The sequence below is a fragment of the Panulirus ornatus genome, chromosome 8, assembly GCF_036320965.1.
Source record: "Panulirus ornatus isolate Po-2019 chromosome 8, ASM3632096v1, whole genome shotgun sequence".
NCBI classification, from domain to species: domain Eukaryota; kingdom Metazoa; phylum Arthropoda; class Malacostraca; order Decapoda; family Palinuridae; genus Panulirus; species Panulirus ornatus.
Window position 1 is genome coordinate 42,791,794 of NC_092231.1, and position 19,297 is coordinate 42,811,090.

General features: G+C 37.8%; 1 protein-coding gene across 10 annotated transcripts in view; it reads right to left on the reverse strand.

Annotated features, from left to right (window-relative positions):
• LOC139749912 (uncharacterized) overlaps positions 1-19,297 on the reverse strand; it is a 342,664-nt gene that overhangs the window by 63,845 nt on the left and 259,522 nt on the right. Inside the window, exon 14 of one of the 10 annotated variants that reach the window (XM_071664323.1) lies at positions 8,785-8,843. The exons of the other annotated variants lie outside the window; for them this stretch is intronic. Coding sequence (XP_071520424.1) covers positions 8,800-8,843 — 44 coding nt within the window. The 3' untranslated portion in view covers positions 8,785-8,799. Of the gene's footprint in view, positions 1-8,784; positions 8,844-19,297 lie in introns of those variants that run through there. 10 annotated transcript variants of the gene reach the window in all.

Sequence of the window (19,297 nt, forward strand, 5' to 3'; positions counted from 1 at the left end):
TCACCGATGATACAGCACAGGTGGCTGATTCGAGAGCGAAACGGCAGAAGTTGGTGAATAAGTTTGAAAGAGTTTGTGAAAGGAGAAAGTTGAGAGTGCATATGAATAAAAGCAAGGTTATTAGGTTCAGCAGGGTTGAGGGGCAAGTCAGTTGGGATGTATGCTTGAATGGGGAAAAATTTGAGGAAGTGAGGTGTTTTAGATATTTGGGAGTGGATTTGGCAGCGAATGGAATCATGGAAGCAGAAGTGAGTCATAGGGTGGGGGAGGGGGCAAAAGTTTTGGGAGTGATGAAGAATGTGTGGAAAGAGAGAACGTTATCTTGGACAGCAAGAACGGGTATGTTGGAAGGAATGTAGTTCCAACAATGTCATAAGCCAGCGAGGCATGGGCTATGGATAGGGCTATATGGAGGAGGGTGGATGTGTTGTAAATGAAATGTTTGAGGGCAACATGTGGTGTGAGGTGGTTTGATCAGGTAAGAAATGAAAGGGTAAGAGAGATATGTGGTGATAAAAAGAGTGTGGCTAAGAGAGCAGAAGATGATGTATTGGACTGGTTTGGACATATGGAGAGAATGAGTGAAGAAAGGTTGACAAAGAGGGTATATGTGTCAGAGGTGGAGGGAACAAGGAGCAGCAGGAGACCAAATTGGAAGTGGTAGGATTGAGTGAAAATGATTTTGAGCACACATGCAGGAGGGTGAAATGTGTGCACGGAATAGAAAGATTTGGAACAATGAGGTATACTGAGGTCTATGTGATGTCAGTGGACCGAACCAGGTCATGTGAAATGTCCAAGGTAAACCATGGACAGGTCTGTGGGGCCTGGAAGTGGATAGGGACTGTCGTTTCAGTGCAAACACATGATAGTTACCAAACGTAGCCTTTAATCATCTGTTTCCAGGCGCTACCTCACTAATGTAGGAGGTGACAATGCTGTTTTCTGTGGGTGGGTTTGGCCATTCTTCATCTATTTCCTTCCACTACTCCTGAAGCAGGAGTGGTGGGAGTATGTGATAGAGTGTAAGAAAGTAAACTCTAGATTGACATGGGTAAAACTGAAAGTGGATGGAGAGAGATGGGTGATTGTTGGTGCATATGCACCCGAGCATGAGAAGAAAGGTCATGAGAGGCAAGTGTTTTGGGAGCAGCTAAGTGAATGTGTTAGTAGTTTTGATACACAAGACCGGGTTATAGTGATGGGTGATTTGAATGCAAAGGTGAGTAATGTGGCAGTTGAGGGAATGATTGGTGTACATGGGGTGTTCAGTGTTGTAAATGGAAATGGTGAAGAGCTTGTAAATTTATGCACTGAAAAAGAATTAGTGATTGGGAATACCTGGTTTAAAAAGAGAGATATACATAAGTATACGTATGTAAGTAGGAGAGATGGCCAGAGAGCATTACTGGATTACGTGTTAATTGATAGGCACGCGAAAGAGAGACTTTTGGATGTTAATGTGCTGAGATGTGCAACTGGAGGGATGTCTGATCATTCATTATCTTGTGGAGGTAAAGGTGAAGATTTGTAGAGGTTTTCAGAAAAGAGGAGAGAATGTTGGGGTGAAGAGAGTGGTGAGAGTAAGTGAGCTTGGGAAGGAGACTTGTGTGAGGAAGTACCAGGAGAGACTGAGTACAGAATGGAAAAAGGTGAGAACAAAGGACATAAGAGGAGTGGGGGAGAAATGGGATATATTTAGGGAAGCAGTGATGGCTTCCACAAAAGATCCTTGTGGCTTGAGAAGCGTGAGAGGTGGGCAGATTAGAAAGGGTAGTGAGTGGTGGGATGAAGAAGTAAGATTATTAGTGAAAGAGAAGAGAGAGGCATTTGGACGACTTTTGCAGGGAAATAATGCAAATGAGTGGGAGATGTATAAAAGAAAGAGGCTGGAGGTCAAGAGAAAGATGCAAGAGATGAAAAAGAGGGCAAATGAGAGTTGGGGTGAGAGAGTATCATTAAAGTTTAGGAGGAATAAAAAGATGTTTTGGGAGGAGGTAAATAAAGTGCGTAAGACATGGGGACAAATGGGAACATCAGTGAAGGGGGCTGGTGATGAGAGAAGGAGATGGAGTGAGTATTTTGAAGGTTTGTTGAATGTGTTTGATGATAGAGTGGCAGATATAGGGTGTTTTGGTCGAGGTGGTGTGCACAGTGAGAGAGTTGGGAAGAATGATTTGGTAAACAGAGAAGAAGTAGTAAAAGCTTTGCGGAAGATGAGAGCCGGCAAAGCAGTGGGTTTGGATGGTATTGCAGTGGAATTTATTAAAAAAGGGGGTGACTGTATTGTTGACTGGTTGGTAAGGTTATTTAATGTATGTATGACTCATGGTGAGGTGCCTGAGGATTGGCAGAATGCTTGCATAGTGCCATTGTACAAAGGCAAAGGGGATAAAAGTGAGTGCTCAATTTACAGAGGCATAAGTTTGTTGAGTATTCCTGGGAAATTATATGGGAGGGTATTGATTGAGAGGGTGAAGGCATATATAGAGCATCACACTGGGGAAGAGCAGTGTGGTTTCAGAAGTGGTAGAGGATGTGTGGATCAGGTGTTTGCTTTGAAGAATGTATGTAAGAAATACTTAGAAAAGCAAATGGATTTGTATGTAGCATTTATGGATCTAGAGAAGGAATATGATAAGAGTAGATAGAGGTATTAAGAAAATATGGTGTGGGAGGTAAGTTGTTAGAAGCAGTAAAAAGTTTATACTGAGGATGTAAGGCATGTGTACAAGTAGGAAGAGATGAAAGTGATTGGTTCTCAGTGAATGTTGATTTGCAGCAGGGGTGCGTGATGTCTCCATGGTTGTTTACTTTGTTTATGGATGGGGTTGATAGGGAGGTGAAAGCAAGAGTTTTGGAAAGAGGGGCAAGTATGCAGTCTGTTGTGAATGAGAGAGCTTGGGAAGTGAGTCAGTTGTTGTTCGCTGATGATACAGTGCTGGTGGCTGATTCATGTGAGAAACTGCAGAAGCTAGTGACTGAGTTTGGTAAAGTGTGTGAAAGAAGAAAGTTGAGAGTAAATGTGAATAAGAGCAAGGTTATTAGGTACAGTAGGGTTGAGGGTCAAGTCAATTGGGAGATATTGTTGACCTCCCAATTAACTTGTCCCTCAACCCTACTGTACCTAATAACCTTGCTCATATTCACATTTACTCTCAGCTTTCTTCTTTCACACACTTTATTAAGCTCAGTCATCAGCTTCTGAAGTTTCTCACATGAATCAGCCACCAGCACTGTATCATACTGCATACCTGCCCCTATTTCCAAAACTCTTGCTTTCACCTCCTAACAACCCCATCTATAAACAAATTAAACAACCATGGAGACATCACACACCCCTGCCACAAACCAACATTCACTGAGAACCAATCACTTTCCTCTCTTCCTACACGTACACACACCTTACCTCCTCGATAAAAACTTTTCACCGCGTCTAACAACTTACCTTTCACCATATATTCTTAATACCTTCCACAGAGCAACTCTATCAACTCTAATATATGCCTTCTCCAGATCCATAAACGCAAGATACAAATCCATTTGCTTTTCTAAGTATTTCTCACATACATTTTTCAAAGCAAACACCTGATCCACACATCCCCTACCACTTCTGAAACCACACTGCTCTTCCCCAATCTGATGCTTTGTACATGCCTTCATCCTCTCACCCAATACCCTCCCATATAATTTACCAGGAAGACTCAACAAACTTATACCTCTGTAATTTAAGCACTCACTCTTACCCCCTTTGCCTTTGTACAATGGCACTATGCAAGCATTCCGCCAGTCCTCAGGTACCTCACCAAGAGTCATACATACATTAAATATCCTTACCAACCAGTCAACAATACAGTCACCCCCATTTTTTAATAAATTCCACTGCAATACCATCCAAACCCGCTGCCTTGTCAGCTTTCATCTTCCGCAAAGCTTTTACTACCTCTTCTTTGTTTCCCAAATCATTCTCCCTAACCCTCTCACTTTGCACACTACCTCGACCAAAACACCCTATATCTGCCACTCTATTATCAAACACATTCAACAAACCTTCAAAATACTCACTCCATCTCCTTCTCACATCACCACTACATGTTATCACCTGATGTTCCCATTTGTACCCTTGTCTTACGCACTTTATTTATCTCCTTCCAAAACATCTTTTTATTCCCCCTAAAATTTAATAATACTCTCTCACCCCAACTCTCATTTGCCCTCTTTTTCACCTCTTGCATCTTTCTCTTGACCTCCTACCTCTTTCTTTTATATATCTCCCACTCATTTGCATTATTTCCCTGCAAAAATTGTCCAAATGCCTCTCTCTTTTCCTTCACTAATAATCTTACTTCTTCATCCCACCACTCACTACCCTTTCTAATCTGCCCACCTTCTACACTTCTCATGCCACAAGCATCTTTTGCCAAGTCATCACTGCTTCCCTTAAATACATTCCATTCCTTCCCCACTCCCCTTACGTCCTTTGTTCTCACTTTTTCCATTCTGTACTCAGTCTCTCCTGGTACTTCCTCACACAGGAAGGGAGGATTTCCAGCCATCCACTACTGCCATCTTAATCGCCCTCTAAGACATGCATGGAATACATGGGCAGTATTCCTTCTCCCATATATCCATATATATATGTAAACATAATAAAAACTAATTTCTACCAAATATCAAATTTGAGTTTAGACATTTGAAAAGAAAAGAAATGAACCTTAACAATTAAAAATCCTAAAATAGAGGTCCCCTGCTAATGAAGAAAACATGGGTAGCAACTAAGAACTATTTCCTGAACTTTAATGTGTAACAATGCCACCCATATCTCCTCTGTCAAAACAGCTTATTTTCAAATCAGCTTTGTCAGAAATGTGAAGGTAACTTATAAAAACAGCAAACACAAGTTAACATCAAAATGCCTTAGACCCCTTTTGTTTCATCACACTTTAAGTCCTAACATGACTAACTCTCTTATGACCAGCTTATATTTCATACAAATAGTAAATGTGCCACTCAACCTGCTCCTTCATTTCCATATCCTGAAACCCCCCTTTGCATATACACAGCCTTATTAGGGCAAGCTTCATACAAATCAGTTAATAATCAGTTGCCAAGAAATAAAAACTTTCCAAACTCTTTCAATCCTAAATGAGGTGCATAACGAAATGGAGAAAGTAAGAAAGAAGGGTAAGACAAAATGAAAAGATGCAGTTAGAAATCAGGAGAAGTAGTAGAGGTGAAAAGGCAAAGAAAAAGATGAAACTGAGAATAAATATTACCAAAGTAAAGTGGGGAATAAGAAGAGAAAGAAGCTAAGGAAAAGATGAGGATTGCAATGGGGGAAGATGAAATCAAAGGAGAAATGGCATAGGCACATGTGTAAAGAAAATAACAATGTTTGAATAACATTATCAACTGTTGGTAATAAAGATAGGTACAACATCCTTGCTAGTATCACTGCTAGCAAAAATTAAATCTGTCTGCTACGGTCTTTAAGTAAATCAACATAGAATTTTTGTAAGACTATATTCTATCATGCATCATGCAAATGATCTTGCAAGTACAAACATATAAAAGAGGTATTGGGATGTATATATAATGAATTTATGAAGGATGAAAACAGCTACCACATATCCCCCAAAACAACAGATTATTGCATGTGTATTCTATGCCAAAAAGAGGACAAGAAACTCACCGTGCAAGAACATCCAAGGCAGAAGAGTAGCAGTAGAGATTAATGGAAAGAAAAGAAGATTGAAAGGAGAGAAAGGGATGAGAATCCATGTATATGTAACATTAAGATATACATATATAGAATCATATTCAATTTCAAATAACTGAAAAATAAAAAAGATTTTATATAAATCTCCAAAAATAAAGATTAACATGCAAACAAGTATATGATATGGGAAATTTTTTTCCTAGGAGACATGAATCTTTATTTTTCTTCAACACAATTTCATAAAGACATATAGTAACAGTCACACGTATAATCTATGCATAAAAATCTGATGGGTTCCTTACGCAAGAGCACAGTTGCTTGCACATTATTCAATAAGCTGCTGATCTTGCTTTCGGGTAAAATAAAAAGGAAATTTATACTATAAGCTCAAGAGAGATGTCTTACTTAATGGGCACCATAGGAATAATTCATGTATTGCATGGTACTTTCTGACTTCCTTTACAATAATAATATCTACAATATCAAAAACTATATACTGGTTAGCATTAGGAAGCCCAAAGAAAATGTGGTGTAAATGACCATAAAATATGTAAAATATATATATATATATATTTTTTTTTTTTTTTTTTTTTTTTTTCCAAAAAAGAAGGAACAGAGAAGGGGGCCAGGTGAGGATATTCCCTCTAAGGCCCAGTCCTCTGTTCTTAACGCTACCTCGCTAATGCGGGAAATGGCGAATAGTTTGAAAAAAAAAAAAAAAAAAAATATATATATATATATTATTTATTTATTTATTATACTTTGTCGCTGTCTCCCGCGTTTGCGAGGTAGCGCAAGGAAACAGACGAAAGAAATGGCTCAACCCACCCCCCATACACATGTATATACATACGTCCACACCACGCAAATATACATACCTACACAGCTTTCCATGGTTTACCCCAGACGCTTCACATGCCCTGATTCAATCCACTGACAGCACGTCAGCCCCGGTATACCACATCGATCCAATTCATTCTATTCCTTGCCCTCCTTTCACCCTCCTGCATGTTCAGGCCCCCATCACACAAAATCTTTTTCACTCCATCTTTCCACCTCCAATTTGGTCTCCCACTTCTCCTCGTTCCCTCCACCTCTGACACATATATCCTCTTGGTCAATCTTTCCTCACTCATTCTCTCCATGTGCCCAAACCATTTCAAAACACCCTCTTCTGCTCTCTCAACCACGCTCTTTTTATTTCCACACATCTCTCTTACCCTTACGTCACTTACTCGATCAAACCACCTCACACCACACATTGTCCTCAAACATCTCTTTTCCAGCACATCCATCCTCCTGTGCACAACTCTATCCATAGCCCATGCCTCGCAACCATACAACATTGTTGGAACCACTATTCCTTCAAACATACCAATTTTTGCTTTCCGAGATAATGTTCTCGACTTCCACACATTCTTCAAGGCTCCCAGAACTTTCGCTACCTCTCCCACCCTATGATTCACTTCCGCTTCCATGGTTCCATCTGCTGCCAAATCCACTCCCAGATATCCCGAGCCAGTCTTACACACAGCTCTTGTGTTTACTCATTTGTGCTATGCTTTGTGTTTTGTTTTTGTTAATAATCTTACATCAATTGTTTACAAAATGTAGTGCAGTCATTAAAAAACTGTCAGAAAGAAAAACAATAAGCAGAGGAAAAATGTTGAAGTGAAGCAGAAAACTTCTGTTTGATTATAGTTATGCATACTAAATGGACCACATTATCCCCTCTCTTTTATCTCTACTATAATTTCTGAAGATACCAAATTCATCAAGATCTATCACATTTTGTCAGTGCTATAGCTATCTACGTTCTTAAAATTTTAAGCTCATTTCTTCAAAATCAAAGCTTGTTGCACTCATTAATGTCATTCTCAATGTCTCGTACATTCAAGAGGAGGTAAAATGACAAAATGATTCTATAAATCAGTAAGAACTAATACAGAGACTTTTTCACAAGAATATATCCTAAATTGATAAAGAAGGAAAAACATGCAACACTTCTTTTTCTATATTACAAATTATGTATCTGTTTTTCAAGTTTTCACTGAAAAATCTTTCTTTTTTATTAAATAATGAATTATACATTCCTATATCTTCTTGTTGACAATCCTGGGTGATTTCTATTTCTTTCATATACTGTTAAGTTTTGGAAATCTTACCTTAATACATCTTTCCTAAGTATTACAGCCTCTTCCTCATCAAAGGACAAGATTTCTACTTTCTCAAAAACTTTTAGTTTAACTTTCTCATTTACCCTATTTCTGTTACCTCCTTTTCTATATGTAGGCCTGCCCATGATGAAGATTGTTGTGACAGGAGCCTCTGACATTAAAGACATATAACAAACATAACTAATCAATCCATCCAGTGATTCTAAAACTTTCGACATTATCGAAGACTTGTCCAGCCAAGTATCTTACTTACCTTAACAATTAGCGAAAGAAATTACCAAAACCCAGTGACGAAAGTGCATCTTTATCTTACATACAATTTCTGATCTTAAGGCAGTTATCTAAAATCCACTACTGTTTTTCATATATACACTAGTCTGTTATAGTATCCATCTTTACTACATGCTCTACAGTCAATGTCCAGTCTTTCCATATTCACTAACAAGCAGATATGTATCATCAAAACATACTCATATTCTGTCGACAGTAATCTGTTTACTCTTCAATGTGCCACTTGTAATATCTATCCTCTGTTATTGCATCCCTACCTACATGCATTCAAAAGACTTATAAGTCAGTATTATAAATTCTTTTAAGTATTTGTTAATTCATTTTTCACAACATGTATGAATAAAGGAGCATTAAGAAGTTATCATGATATTTCAAAGTATTATCAAACTTCCATGAAAAAATATATTGAAATATGGATATTATCTAGATTAACTGCCATGGTATGGCTGGTAAGCATCTGTTCACTTATTTGCATGAAGACAATAAATCAGTTTCTATAAAAACATCAACTAAAACATCTGAACTGTATTTTGATGATATCAATGCTCTTCATAAAATCTATAGCAGTTTCTTTTGTATTTCAAGGAAGTGCAGATCTTTGAGCATTATGCACTACTTACGTTGAGAATGCAACAGGTAGAGGTAGTGGGCAGGGGCTGATGGGTCGTGGCAGGAAGGTAAACAAAAGAGCCACAATGTTAGTAGAAGTAACAAGGCAAATCAAAGCCCAAATTGTTACCATGGGTTAGAGAGAATACATATATATATATATATATATATATATATATATATATATATATATATATATATATATATATATATATATATTCAAAAAGCATTATCACACGCTGAGGAACAAGTGAATGAAGAAGTCAATTATTTCTGTAATACAGAAAATACCAACAGCACTATTAATGAAGAAACCCTACAGAGAAAAGTAATATCTAATGAATTTGGTAAAAATAAGAGTTATGAGACAAGAGGCAAACAGTAAAAGAATAAGACTACAGGTTGCAAGTACATGTACAAAGAATTACTTACATCACTTTACTATACTGTAGCATTTCCTTGAAACAGATATGTTTGATGTTTTCAAACGGGAAACAATATGTCAATATATCAGAGAGTTCATTAACACAGAATCAGAAATGGAGATTCATAAATAATCAAAATAACAGAATCAGAAATGGAGATTCATAAATAATCAAAATAACAGAGCCCAAAAATGAATACCGATACTGGACCTAGTAAGGCTAAAATATGTGAAAGAGAACTCTTCAATATAAAAAAAATCACACACCAGGAAGAAAATTGTAAATTTCACAAGATTAAGTAACATGTTGATGAAGTTACAAAGAAGTTGTGTAAAAGTGAAACCTGCATGATGAAGAATAAGCAGCAAGATGTTCTCACAGGTGAGGATGAAATTACACAAAGGACAGACAAAATGCATCACCTAAGATACAACATAGTATAACAAGATTAATATCATTCACTAAATGCAACATTTAATTTCTAACTAACCATGAAATTAGTAGCAATGCATCAGTAAATAATCATATAATGCACTGGATACCTACACATTATGAATAACTTTCATAATCAGTACCACAAAAAGCTTGTTTTATAATGGTGATAACTAAAGAAAAATGTTAATGTCATACCTAATGAGGGTATAGTACAGACTAGAAATGGACAAAAACACTCACATATTATAGAAAACAGACAAGATGTCTTTATATAATCTTTGTATCATCAATATGAAAGAAGCACAATACAGATGTGCAGTATCATTTTGTAAATCATGAGCTTTTTTCCTGAGTCACAGTAATACATGATGCAAAAAATATTGATAAGCTAAATACTCATTATCCCAATCAACTATAATACTTAAACTTTGTGCATTATATGTATCCAGACAGGTACATGACAGGGAAAATGATAGTCATACAATACATCCAAGGGCATCCATAGCTTCCTGTCAAATCTATGTACAGAAATTCAGCTAATTACCACATTTGTGGTTCAAATGTAGATCAAAGTTTAAAAAAATCACTGAGAACCCCCACCCAACCTAAAAAAAAAAGAAGTATTACTCATGACAGTGCATAAAAGTAACTTTATGAGGAGCTAAATATACTGGCAAAGGTGCTGTTTATACATATCAGCTCTCCAGGCACAAAAGGAATTCAGCTATTCTTTTATGAAAGCAAGAGACTTAGAAATTTACATATAGATTAATTTTGGCACAGTACAACAGAAATACCTTTCAAAACCCTGAAGACTGGAAGACTTGTCTTGAGTGATAAAGAACAAAAAAAGAGTCTCAAATGAAGTCACAAAATAACTGATTATGAAGATACTCAATTTTCAAAGGAGTCATATTTTTTCTTGTTGTTCAGAGATACTTATGTATGACAAAGAAAAGAATACAATTTGATTGTCAACATTCAATTCATCGAATCAACAACCATACAACTGGACTATGGGTCTGACTGTATGACTATGTAAACATTGGCCATGTATTGCTAATGTATTCTTAAATAATTTTGATTTTCTATTGATTTTTAATTACCCCTAGCCCAATATCTATGAAAGCATCCCCGTGTCACCCAGGACTTTTCTAAAGGCTTCTCGAGGCCAAGATTACATCACTTCCAGTAGCAGGGGAATGTAGACTCCTTTGGAGTGAGAAGTTCTTTGACAAGACTGTACTCGCAATGATACAGCCTTGCCAAAGGCCGCTTTTCACTCATGGAATACCCTCCAGCAAGCAGAGTCTGGTAATGCCCTCTTAAGGAATTCAACATTCACATACAATACATAAGGGAAAGTAGGTGTGATTACATTCTTAATTCAACAAGACTATCTAAAGGCAGTTCAAGGATTACCATTATGATGTGTAGCTCAGAATTACAAAAGACTGGAAGAAAAAATATGCACTGCAACCATCATTTTTGTGCTTTTTTCACAATGAACAAGAGGCTAATATGAAATAAATCTATTCAAACTTTACAAATAATTATTTATATATTATCAAAAAATGCAACAAACACTAATATAAATTTGAAAATACTGCACCTAACACCAATATCATGATCAGCAAACTGAACTGTAAGAATGACAGGATTTTTCAGGAAAATTATTGTTCATGCAAGAACATTTAAAATCATTACTCTGTCAACCACACTTAAAAGAACCACAATATGACAACAGCCACAACTGCATGAGCGTTTATAATGCAATCAATCAATCCACTAGATAAAGTCCCTCCACAACAATGAAAACCATCAATGCTCTATATCTCAGTTTCATATTATGTTCTAAATCCAAAAGCTTTAGTATTTAAGAGCAAAATATTATACACCTCAATTTCATATTGTTACAAAATGAGAGTCTAAAATACCAACTTTAGCTTCAATGATCTATTCACAGAACCTATAATTCATTCTTTGTAACACCTTTCAATTCCTAAATATTTCTTATATCTGATATATACACACTGGTTACATCTCCATTGCTAATTCATAAGCTGAGAGACTTGCCATCCAATTTTGAAAAGCAAAACCTTCCTACAGTGTCTTCAGTCACTTAAATTTTCTTGGTCATTCTCTTATCAACATGGCTATATATGGATAATACAGGTGGAGGTATTCTGTGATACATCACATTAGTAACAGGTATTCTTTCTGCCTCGCCCAGACATGGACTACCGGCATTCTGTTCACAAACATACAACCTCTGTCATACATAATAACACTTGACAACACTTAACTATCACAACTCAGTCTTTGTTACCCTAGATATTCCTGTGGTGAGCACCATGCGCTAGCCCTGCCTTTTGGCAAAATGGTAGGAACAAAAGATAGAAGTATTTGGTAGGAACATCTAGGAAGGAGCACTAGGTAGAAACATTTGGTGAAGTAGTAGGTAAGATCATTAGACAAGAGCATTAGGTAGTGGTCTGTGGGGAACATTAGGTAGAAGGATCTGCAAACACTACGCTAGAGTTGCCCTTTGCCACTGGACTCTTATGGGTGAGGCACTAAAGGTTAAGAAGCAGCAATGGAGTTCACTAGTTATGGAGACTCAATAGCCATGGCCACCCCCTTGGGGAAGTTCCACTTAAGAACAGGCATCAGAGATATAGATGGATGGATAGACATCACTTATACCATCAAGTAGCCTTTTAAGCCTTTGAAAACTGCAAACATTCAGTTTCCTCTGGTTCATTCCAACCACCTAACACCCTTATAATAAAACAGTACATTTTTGAATCCATTCTAACCAGTTTCTTGTCCAGCTTCTTGCCATGGCCTCTGATTATTCAGGTGCAGTAGGGAAATTTTCCTGCTCAAACTTTCCTATAGAACTTCCATGGTAGTATACTTTCTCCATAATACTTGTTGCTTTCTTATCATCCTTTTTACCTGCCAGTTGTCCAGCCAGAGGGAGAGGTGGGTGAGAGAGGTCCCATCCACTTCAGTATCCTATCTCCACTTCATAAGATTATAATCACATACAACTTCACCATGGACCATCAGATACCAAGTTATCTGTCCTTCTTACGTACTCTCAGAAAAAAACAGATTTACTGCATTAGGGGCCCCCACTGCATACTACATACACTACAATGGGCCTCCACAGGTCTGAATTTGTCTCTGTTGTGAAGTGTTTCTGGATCCTCTTCTTTGTCTATTTGATAACCATACAACACAGAAGTACACTCAATCTTTCTCCAATGTGGGTTTTCTCTAAACATATTATTTTCATCTATGCTGAAATAAATGCGCCACGTATTTCCCGAATGTGAGTAACAATTCATTATCTAAGGGTTAGAGTTTCACATGCTGTGTATAACAGGTGATGCACAAGCAAGTGAATCTCCTGTCACAAACTCCTGCACTTACTGTTTTTGCAATCTGGCTAATGCCATGGTCCACTGAGCTCATGCCCACCTGGGATGTTTCTTTATTTCTAATGCTATTTTGTTGTGTACCCTTAACTACAGCATGGTCCCAAAACATAAAGGCTCTCCAAGTGGTACTAGAATGAAGAGATTCTGTAAGGTTATGGCATTAGCAGAGAAAATTTTGATTTCAAATAAGTTACATGGCAACCTGAGTGCAGCATCTTTCAGCTTTGAGTAACATGTGCCAATGTGGATAAGATTTACATGAGAGTAAAGGCTTTTGCACCTATAAATGTAATGGTTTCTCAAGTACCTGGGAGAAAACCTGAAACAGAAAAATTATTAGGTTATCAAGTGCATGCATCAAGTAAATAAAAGAGGCTCAGTTGTTGATAGCATGAGCACACAGGAGAAAGCATTAAATCTGTGCTAATGAGATCACCAGTTAAGTTTCGGATTAGCAAAGGTATTTGCATATTTTTCCATAAGTAATTGTTGTGTTCCTTCAAACCCATTGATCTCATAAGGTATTGATATTGTGCAATTGTTTGCTCACCACATCATTTTCCAGGAAAAGGGGTATACCTAATTCTGAATTCTGACAATCATACAATATTAAGGACTACACTAATGTCATCCAGGGTGCCTATGATGAAGATAAAACCTTTACAATGAATGCAAAATGGCTCAGTATACAGCTATTCCTGAAAAATGATGTGGTGAGCAAAACTGCATTCAGCTTTACTTCTTATATATACTAAACATCTCCATAAGTTCATTATGGTCTCTGAAATCAATCTTTTTACCTATGATTTTTTCCCAGACTTTTTTTTGTCTTCACTGTTAATCTCTTGTACCTACTGTCCTCAAGCTATAACTGTAATACTGTTAGCTTTCCTATACCTTAGTGTTCAAATTTTTCTTTGATAAATCCCATCAAATCTTTCTCCACCCATCTGTATGTTATATTGAAACCTTCTTGCATTCTCCCTTTGTTTTCCCCTGATCTTATTGTCTATTTAATCATACATTGTTTTACTCCCCAGTCTATGCAAAATAACCACAAACAATACTGATACTATTATATTTCCATGTGGTGCCCAATGAAACATCCTTTTCCTTACAAAAAACCTGATGGCATCAATCCCGAAAGAGTGTGCCTTTGAATTTGCACCTGAGCTTGCTCGTCTGTTCTGTTTCTGCCTAAAAACCAAAACTTTTACTTCTCCTTGGAAACATATGTTGATACATCCCATCTCTTTTGACCCCTCTAAATAATATCCTAGTGTTTTGACATCTATCACTTCCAGTCTTTGAATCCCCCCCTCAACTCCTATATCCTTAGATGCTTAGATGCTTTAAGAATCACAGTCTCCTCTCTGATCACCAGCATGGCTTCCATAAGGCAAGATCCACTGGTGATATTCTTTCCTATCTTACTAATGTCTAGTTATCATCCCTGAAAGATTTGGGGAAGTCTTATATAGGTGCCTTTGACATATCTAAGGCTTTTGACATGGTGTGGCATCAGGATCTCATCTCTAAGCTCCCCTCTTGTGGCTTCCTTCCCTCACTTTGCTCCTTCATATCTTGCTTCCTTTCCAGCTGATCTACCTCTGTGGTTGTTCAGGGATCAGCCTGCCCCTTTTCCCCATCTACAGTGGTGTCTCTCAAGGTTCAGTCCTGTTCCCTACACTTTTTCTCCTTTTCTTCAATGATTTCCTCTCCTCCACAAATAATCCAATGCACTCATACAATGATGACTCAACACTGCTTTTATCTGCATCTTTCAATTCTGCTCCCTCTTCTCTCACTCATCTGCATCTCGTCTTAATGACACATCTTCCTAAATAGACTCAGACTTGGACAGGATGTCTCAGTGTGATAAACAAAATTTTTTTAGGTTTAATGACTCTAAGACCCAATTTCTAACCATCTCTCTATCGAAAACTCCTCACAACTCTCGTCTCTCCTTTGGAGGTTCAGTTATTCCACCTCTTCACTAAATGAACATACTTGGTGTTGCTGTAACACCCATTCTTTCTGGAAACCCCACATCTCCGGAATACCCAAGCTGCCTCTAAGAAACTGGGTGTCCTGTTTAGATGTTAAAACTTCTTCTCTTTCGAACAGTTGGTCCATTTATAAAAGGGATTGATTCATCCTTCTTTGGAGTACTGCTCTCACATTTGGGGTGGTTCTAGCTCTGTATCTTTACTTGACAGAATTAAGCAGAAAGCAGTCCGACTTATAAACTGTCCTAGGCTAACTTCCGAACTTGACCCCCTTGCCCTACGCCGCAACGTTGGTTCACTTTCCCTCTATTATTGATATTACTTTGGTTTTTTCTTCCAACAGCTGGCTGCTCGTGTGCCCCCACCACTAGGTAGACTACATAATGCTCGGCAAGCTGCTGCGTTACATGGTTATTGTGTGGCTATTGGTAAGGATGGGTCATTTTGATATCTGCTTCTTTCTCTATACCTCGAAGCTTTAGAACTCTGCCTACTCATGTCTTTCCCAATAAAGATGACCTGGCACAATTCAAAAGGCAGGTCTTTCATGTCCTCAAAACTTCATAAATACTTTCCCTTGTCTTTTTTTTGTTTCATTATTCTCTCTATATTTCAATTAAGGCCAATCCTTGATTTGGACTTTTGTCCGTGACTGGAGCCTTCAACATAAAAAAAAGAGACCAGAAAGACCTATCAGTGGATGACAAGGAGAGGTTATCGCACTTCTTTTGAGTAAAAGTGCTTTGCCTCATGGATAATGTGTTTGCAGTGATTACGGACAGTGATAAAAGCTGAATGGAAGCTAAAGGAAGGAGAGAGTTTTCCATGCCCAATATGCCTGATCCCTTGTCTGAATGGTCTCAGGACAGGAACAGTTGAACTATGGACTGGATGAAGTAGTCTTACAGGAAGAGGGAATAAATGCCTCCATTCCCACAAGAATAACCTCTGTTATGTGTTTGGTGGAAACAGAAGCATCACCACATAAGAGACAGTAATTTACCCAAGGAAATTCAGAAAAGACGTTATGCAAGTTATTCCACTCAGCTTTGTTCAGGTGCCAGTATTTATGCTTAGAAGGCGCTGCTGGAAGGGAAGGTGCCACTATAATAGATACATATATGAAAGTGTGATTAGATGAACCAAATAGGGGCAAGATTGTATATTTACAGCAAGATGGACTAGAGGTGAAAAACAAATCCAGAATATTAGGAGAGTGGTCACAGCATTAGGTATATCAATAGGGTGGGATATAATTTGCTCTAAGTCATTGAGAATGGAGAACATGAGAGCTTCAATCTCTCTACCATCCGTATCGGAGAAATTCAACCATTTCCAATGGTGAACATTGAAACCCCAAGGTAGAGGATCTCGGTTTGTGGGTGAAAGAATGTCACAGTCTCATGGCAGGTGTTTAGACAGTCAAAGGAGGATATAAAATTTGTAGAATTAGGAGAGCAATAAGTGAAACAGAGGAAAAGTGTGATAGTAGGGAAACAGACCTTGCACTGCATAACATCAAAGTTTGGAGACTCAAGGTCTTTGAGGCGTGCAATTGGTGTGTTCATGTTGGAATAAACATAAACACGAATAAACTTAAACACCACCTATGAACCAGAACTGTGAGTGGAGTTGATAGTTAGATATGAAAAAGAGACTAGTAAGAACATCATTAGAGAACTGTGTCTCAGACAAAAGTAAGATATCTGAAGAGGTAGTAGACAGATGGTCTTCAATCAAGGAGAGGTTACTAGAAAGACCATAACTATTGGTATAGTGAACAGAAAAAGAGGAAGGTCTCACCAAAAGGGAAAGGTCATGGGAGGGGCTGGTACTACTGCTGTCAGAGCCCTCCCTCTCATTGGCAGTAGAGTCAGGCAGAAACCTGGAAATTCTTAACACCCCATCATACCAGGGACGGGTATGGGACAGGATAATCCATGAGTTGGCTGGGGTACTGGGAGGGGCCAATATGCTACTACATGAGACCTCCCTCTCAATGGGGGCAGGGTCACACAATAAAGTGTAGTCAGAGGAGTATGCCTTAAATTTGCAGGGGTCATGGGAAGGGCCATTACCCTACTACCTGAGCCCTCCCTCTCACTGGCAGCAGAGTTATACAGGGTGACAGCAATCATATAAAAAACATAAATAATAATACGAAAATATATGTACATATATTCTGGGAGCCCATTCCAAGCATCAGCAATGTTGCTGGTGAAGAAATACTTCACACAATCCAGACCAGCTTGGTGACCTCCAAGTTGGCTGTAAAGAAATTTCCAACACCAACACTGCTGAAACTTTCAAGTATTTCAAAACACTCCATTACCTTGTCTCAGATATACATCCCACTCAGAGAAAACAAGTTCAATTTCCGCAATCTGCCTCACATGGTTTGACATGCAAGGAAGGAATCAATCTAGCTGCCCACTGTTGCACTGCATCCAATTCAAAAACATCTCCACCTAAGTAAGGGGGGCCCAGAGCCACACTGCACATTCAAGGAGGGGCCCAACCAGACCCAGGGAAAGCAACAACATCATATCCATGTTGAAATTTCTGTTAACAAAGCCAACGTCCCACTTGTGCTCTTGACAGCACCAACACAATGCAGGGAGAATCTGAAGTTGGTGGAGACAGCAACCACCAGGGCCAGATGCTAGACATATATAGTGTGTTTCTAAAATCCTTAAGAATCAAATGGCAAAGGTAGTGTGATGTCCCTTGTCAAGGAATTTTGAGATATACTGTTAAAACTAGGATTATCTTTATCCTAAGTTGAAAGGTTGTAGTTTAATAAATTTTGCTAAAACATCACTTCATTTTATGTCATCTCTAAAATCCTCAGGTGCTTAAAAAAGAAAGAGAAAAAAATCTTCCTCATTTCATCCTAAGAACTAAATATTCTCATCCATGGAAGTAATTTTGAGATATGTAACTGAATTACTCATGGTGGGCATAACACTATTCTTTTAACTGTTCTACTATCACCTTTTGCAAGATTGGGTTTCCTTTATGCTTTCACTTGCTAACCATTTACATCTAAAGAAGTACTAGGGAATTTCACCTGGGTATTGAAAGCATTCAGAATATTCATTCTTTTAAAAATTCATCTAGAAGTGCATAAGGTACACTTTCAATGTCAGTTTTGTTTCTTTCCAAATTTTGTTATACAGTGGTGCATATGGCATTAATTCAACTGTTTTATTTTGTCAACCCACTCCATATGATTCATTAATAAGCATAAGAATGGAATAATATTGCATTTTGACCAATTCTAATTTTCCCTGTTTCATAAATGGAAACAAAATCACATGTGAAGATATATGGTTCCAAAATTCATTGAAGAAAAGGAATGAATGATATCCTCGTTAATCAATATCTCTAACTTCTCACTTACTTCAGGTGGCGTTCTGCACAACTTTCTGTTAAGTGCAGAAAACATGTTTTGAATACTAAAGACTTCTTTTCACAATTAAAGATCCATGGCCTTTATCTTTTCCATCAATCCAAATTGGACATGTTAATCATGAAAGCTTGTGGGTTTTTTTCTGCTGTGACTGTACTTGCAGGGGATGGAGTACAACTACTTTTGCTTGGAATCTCAGGTGTTGATTCAGTAATTCAAAATTCCTGACCTCTTAGTTGACATCTACCAGCATCTAATGGTTTGGACAAGGGGTGATTACCTTGTTTATGAAGTCTAGCTCTCATGGAATTAATGCATAAATGCCATAGATTGATATGGCAGAGGTCCACAATATTCTTGTCTTAGTTCGGAAATGAGTTTCCCACTTCAAAACACATTTTTTGATTATCCTGAATTCTAAAATAAGAACAATTCAAAGTGAATATTATCATGACATTTAATTTCACCTCATGAAAACAGAGAATTTTTGAAATAAGAGCTGCAACTTTTCCAGTTTTTTTTTCTATAAACGTCAAAAGTAATAGTCCAGTTACATGGTAATATTATTTTCTTCAACTTGTTCTAAGTTACCGAGAAGCCAAGCCAATGCTGCATGGTTAAATTACATGTCTGAGAGCAGGACAGGGAGTGTTGAAGCCAAGAAAAATGGAAGCACTGCAAGTGAATATCTTGAAAGAGTAATAAGGGTTTATGACATACAGTATGGAATGAAGAAGTATACAATTAACATTAGCAATAGATCAAGTGGTC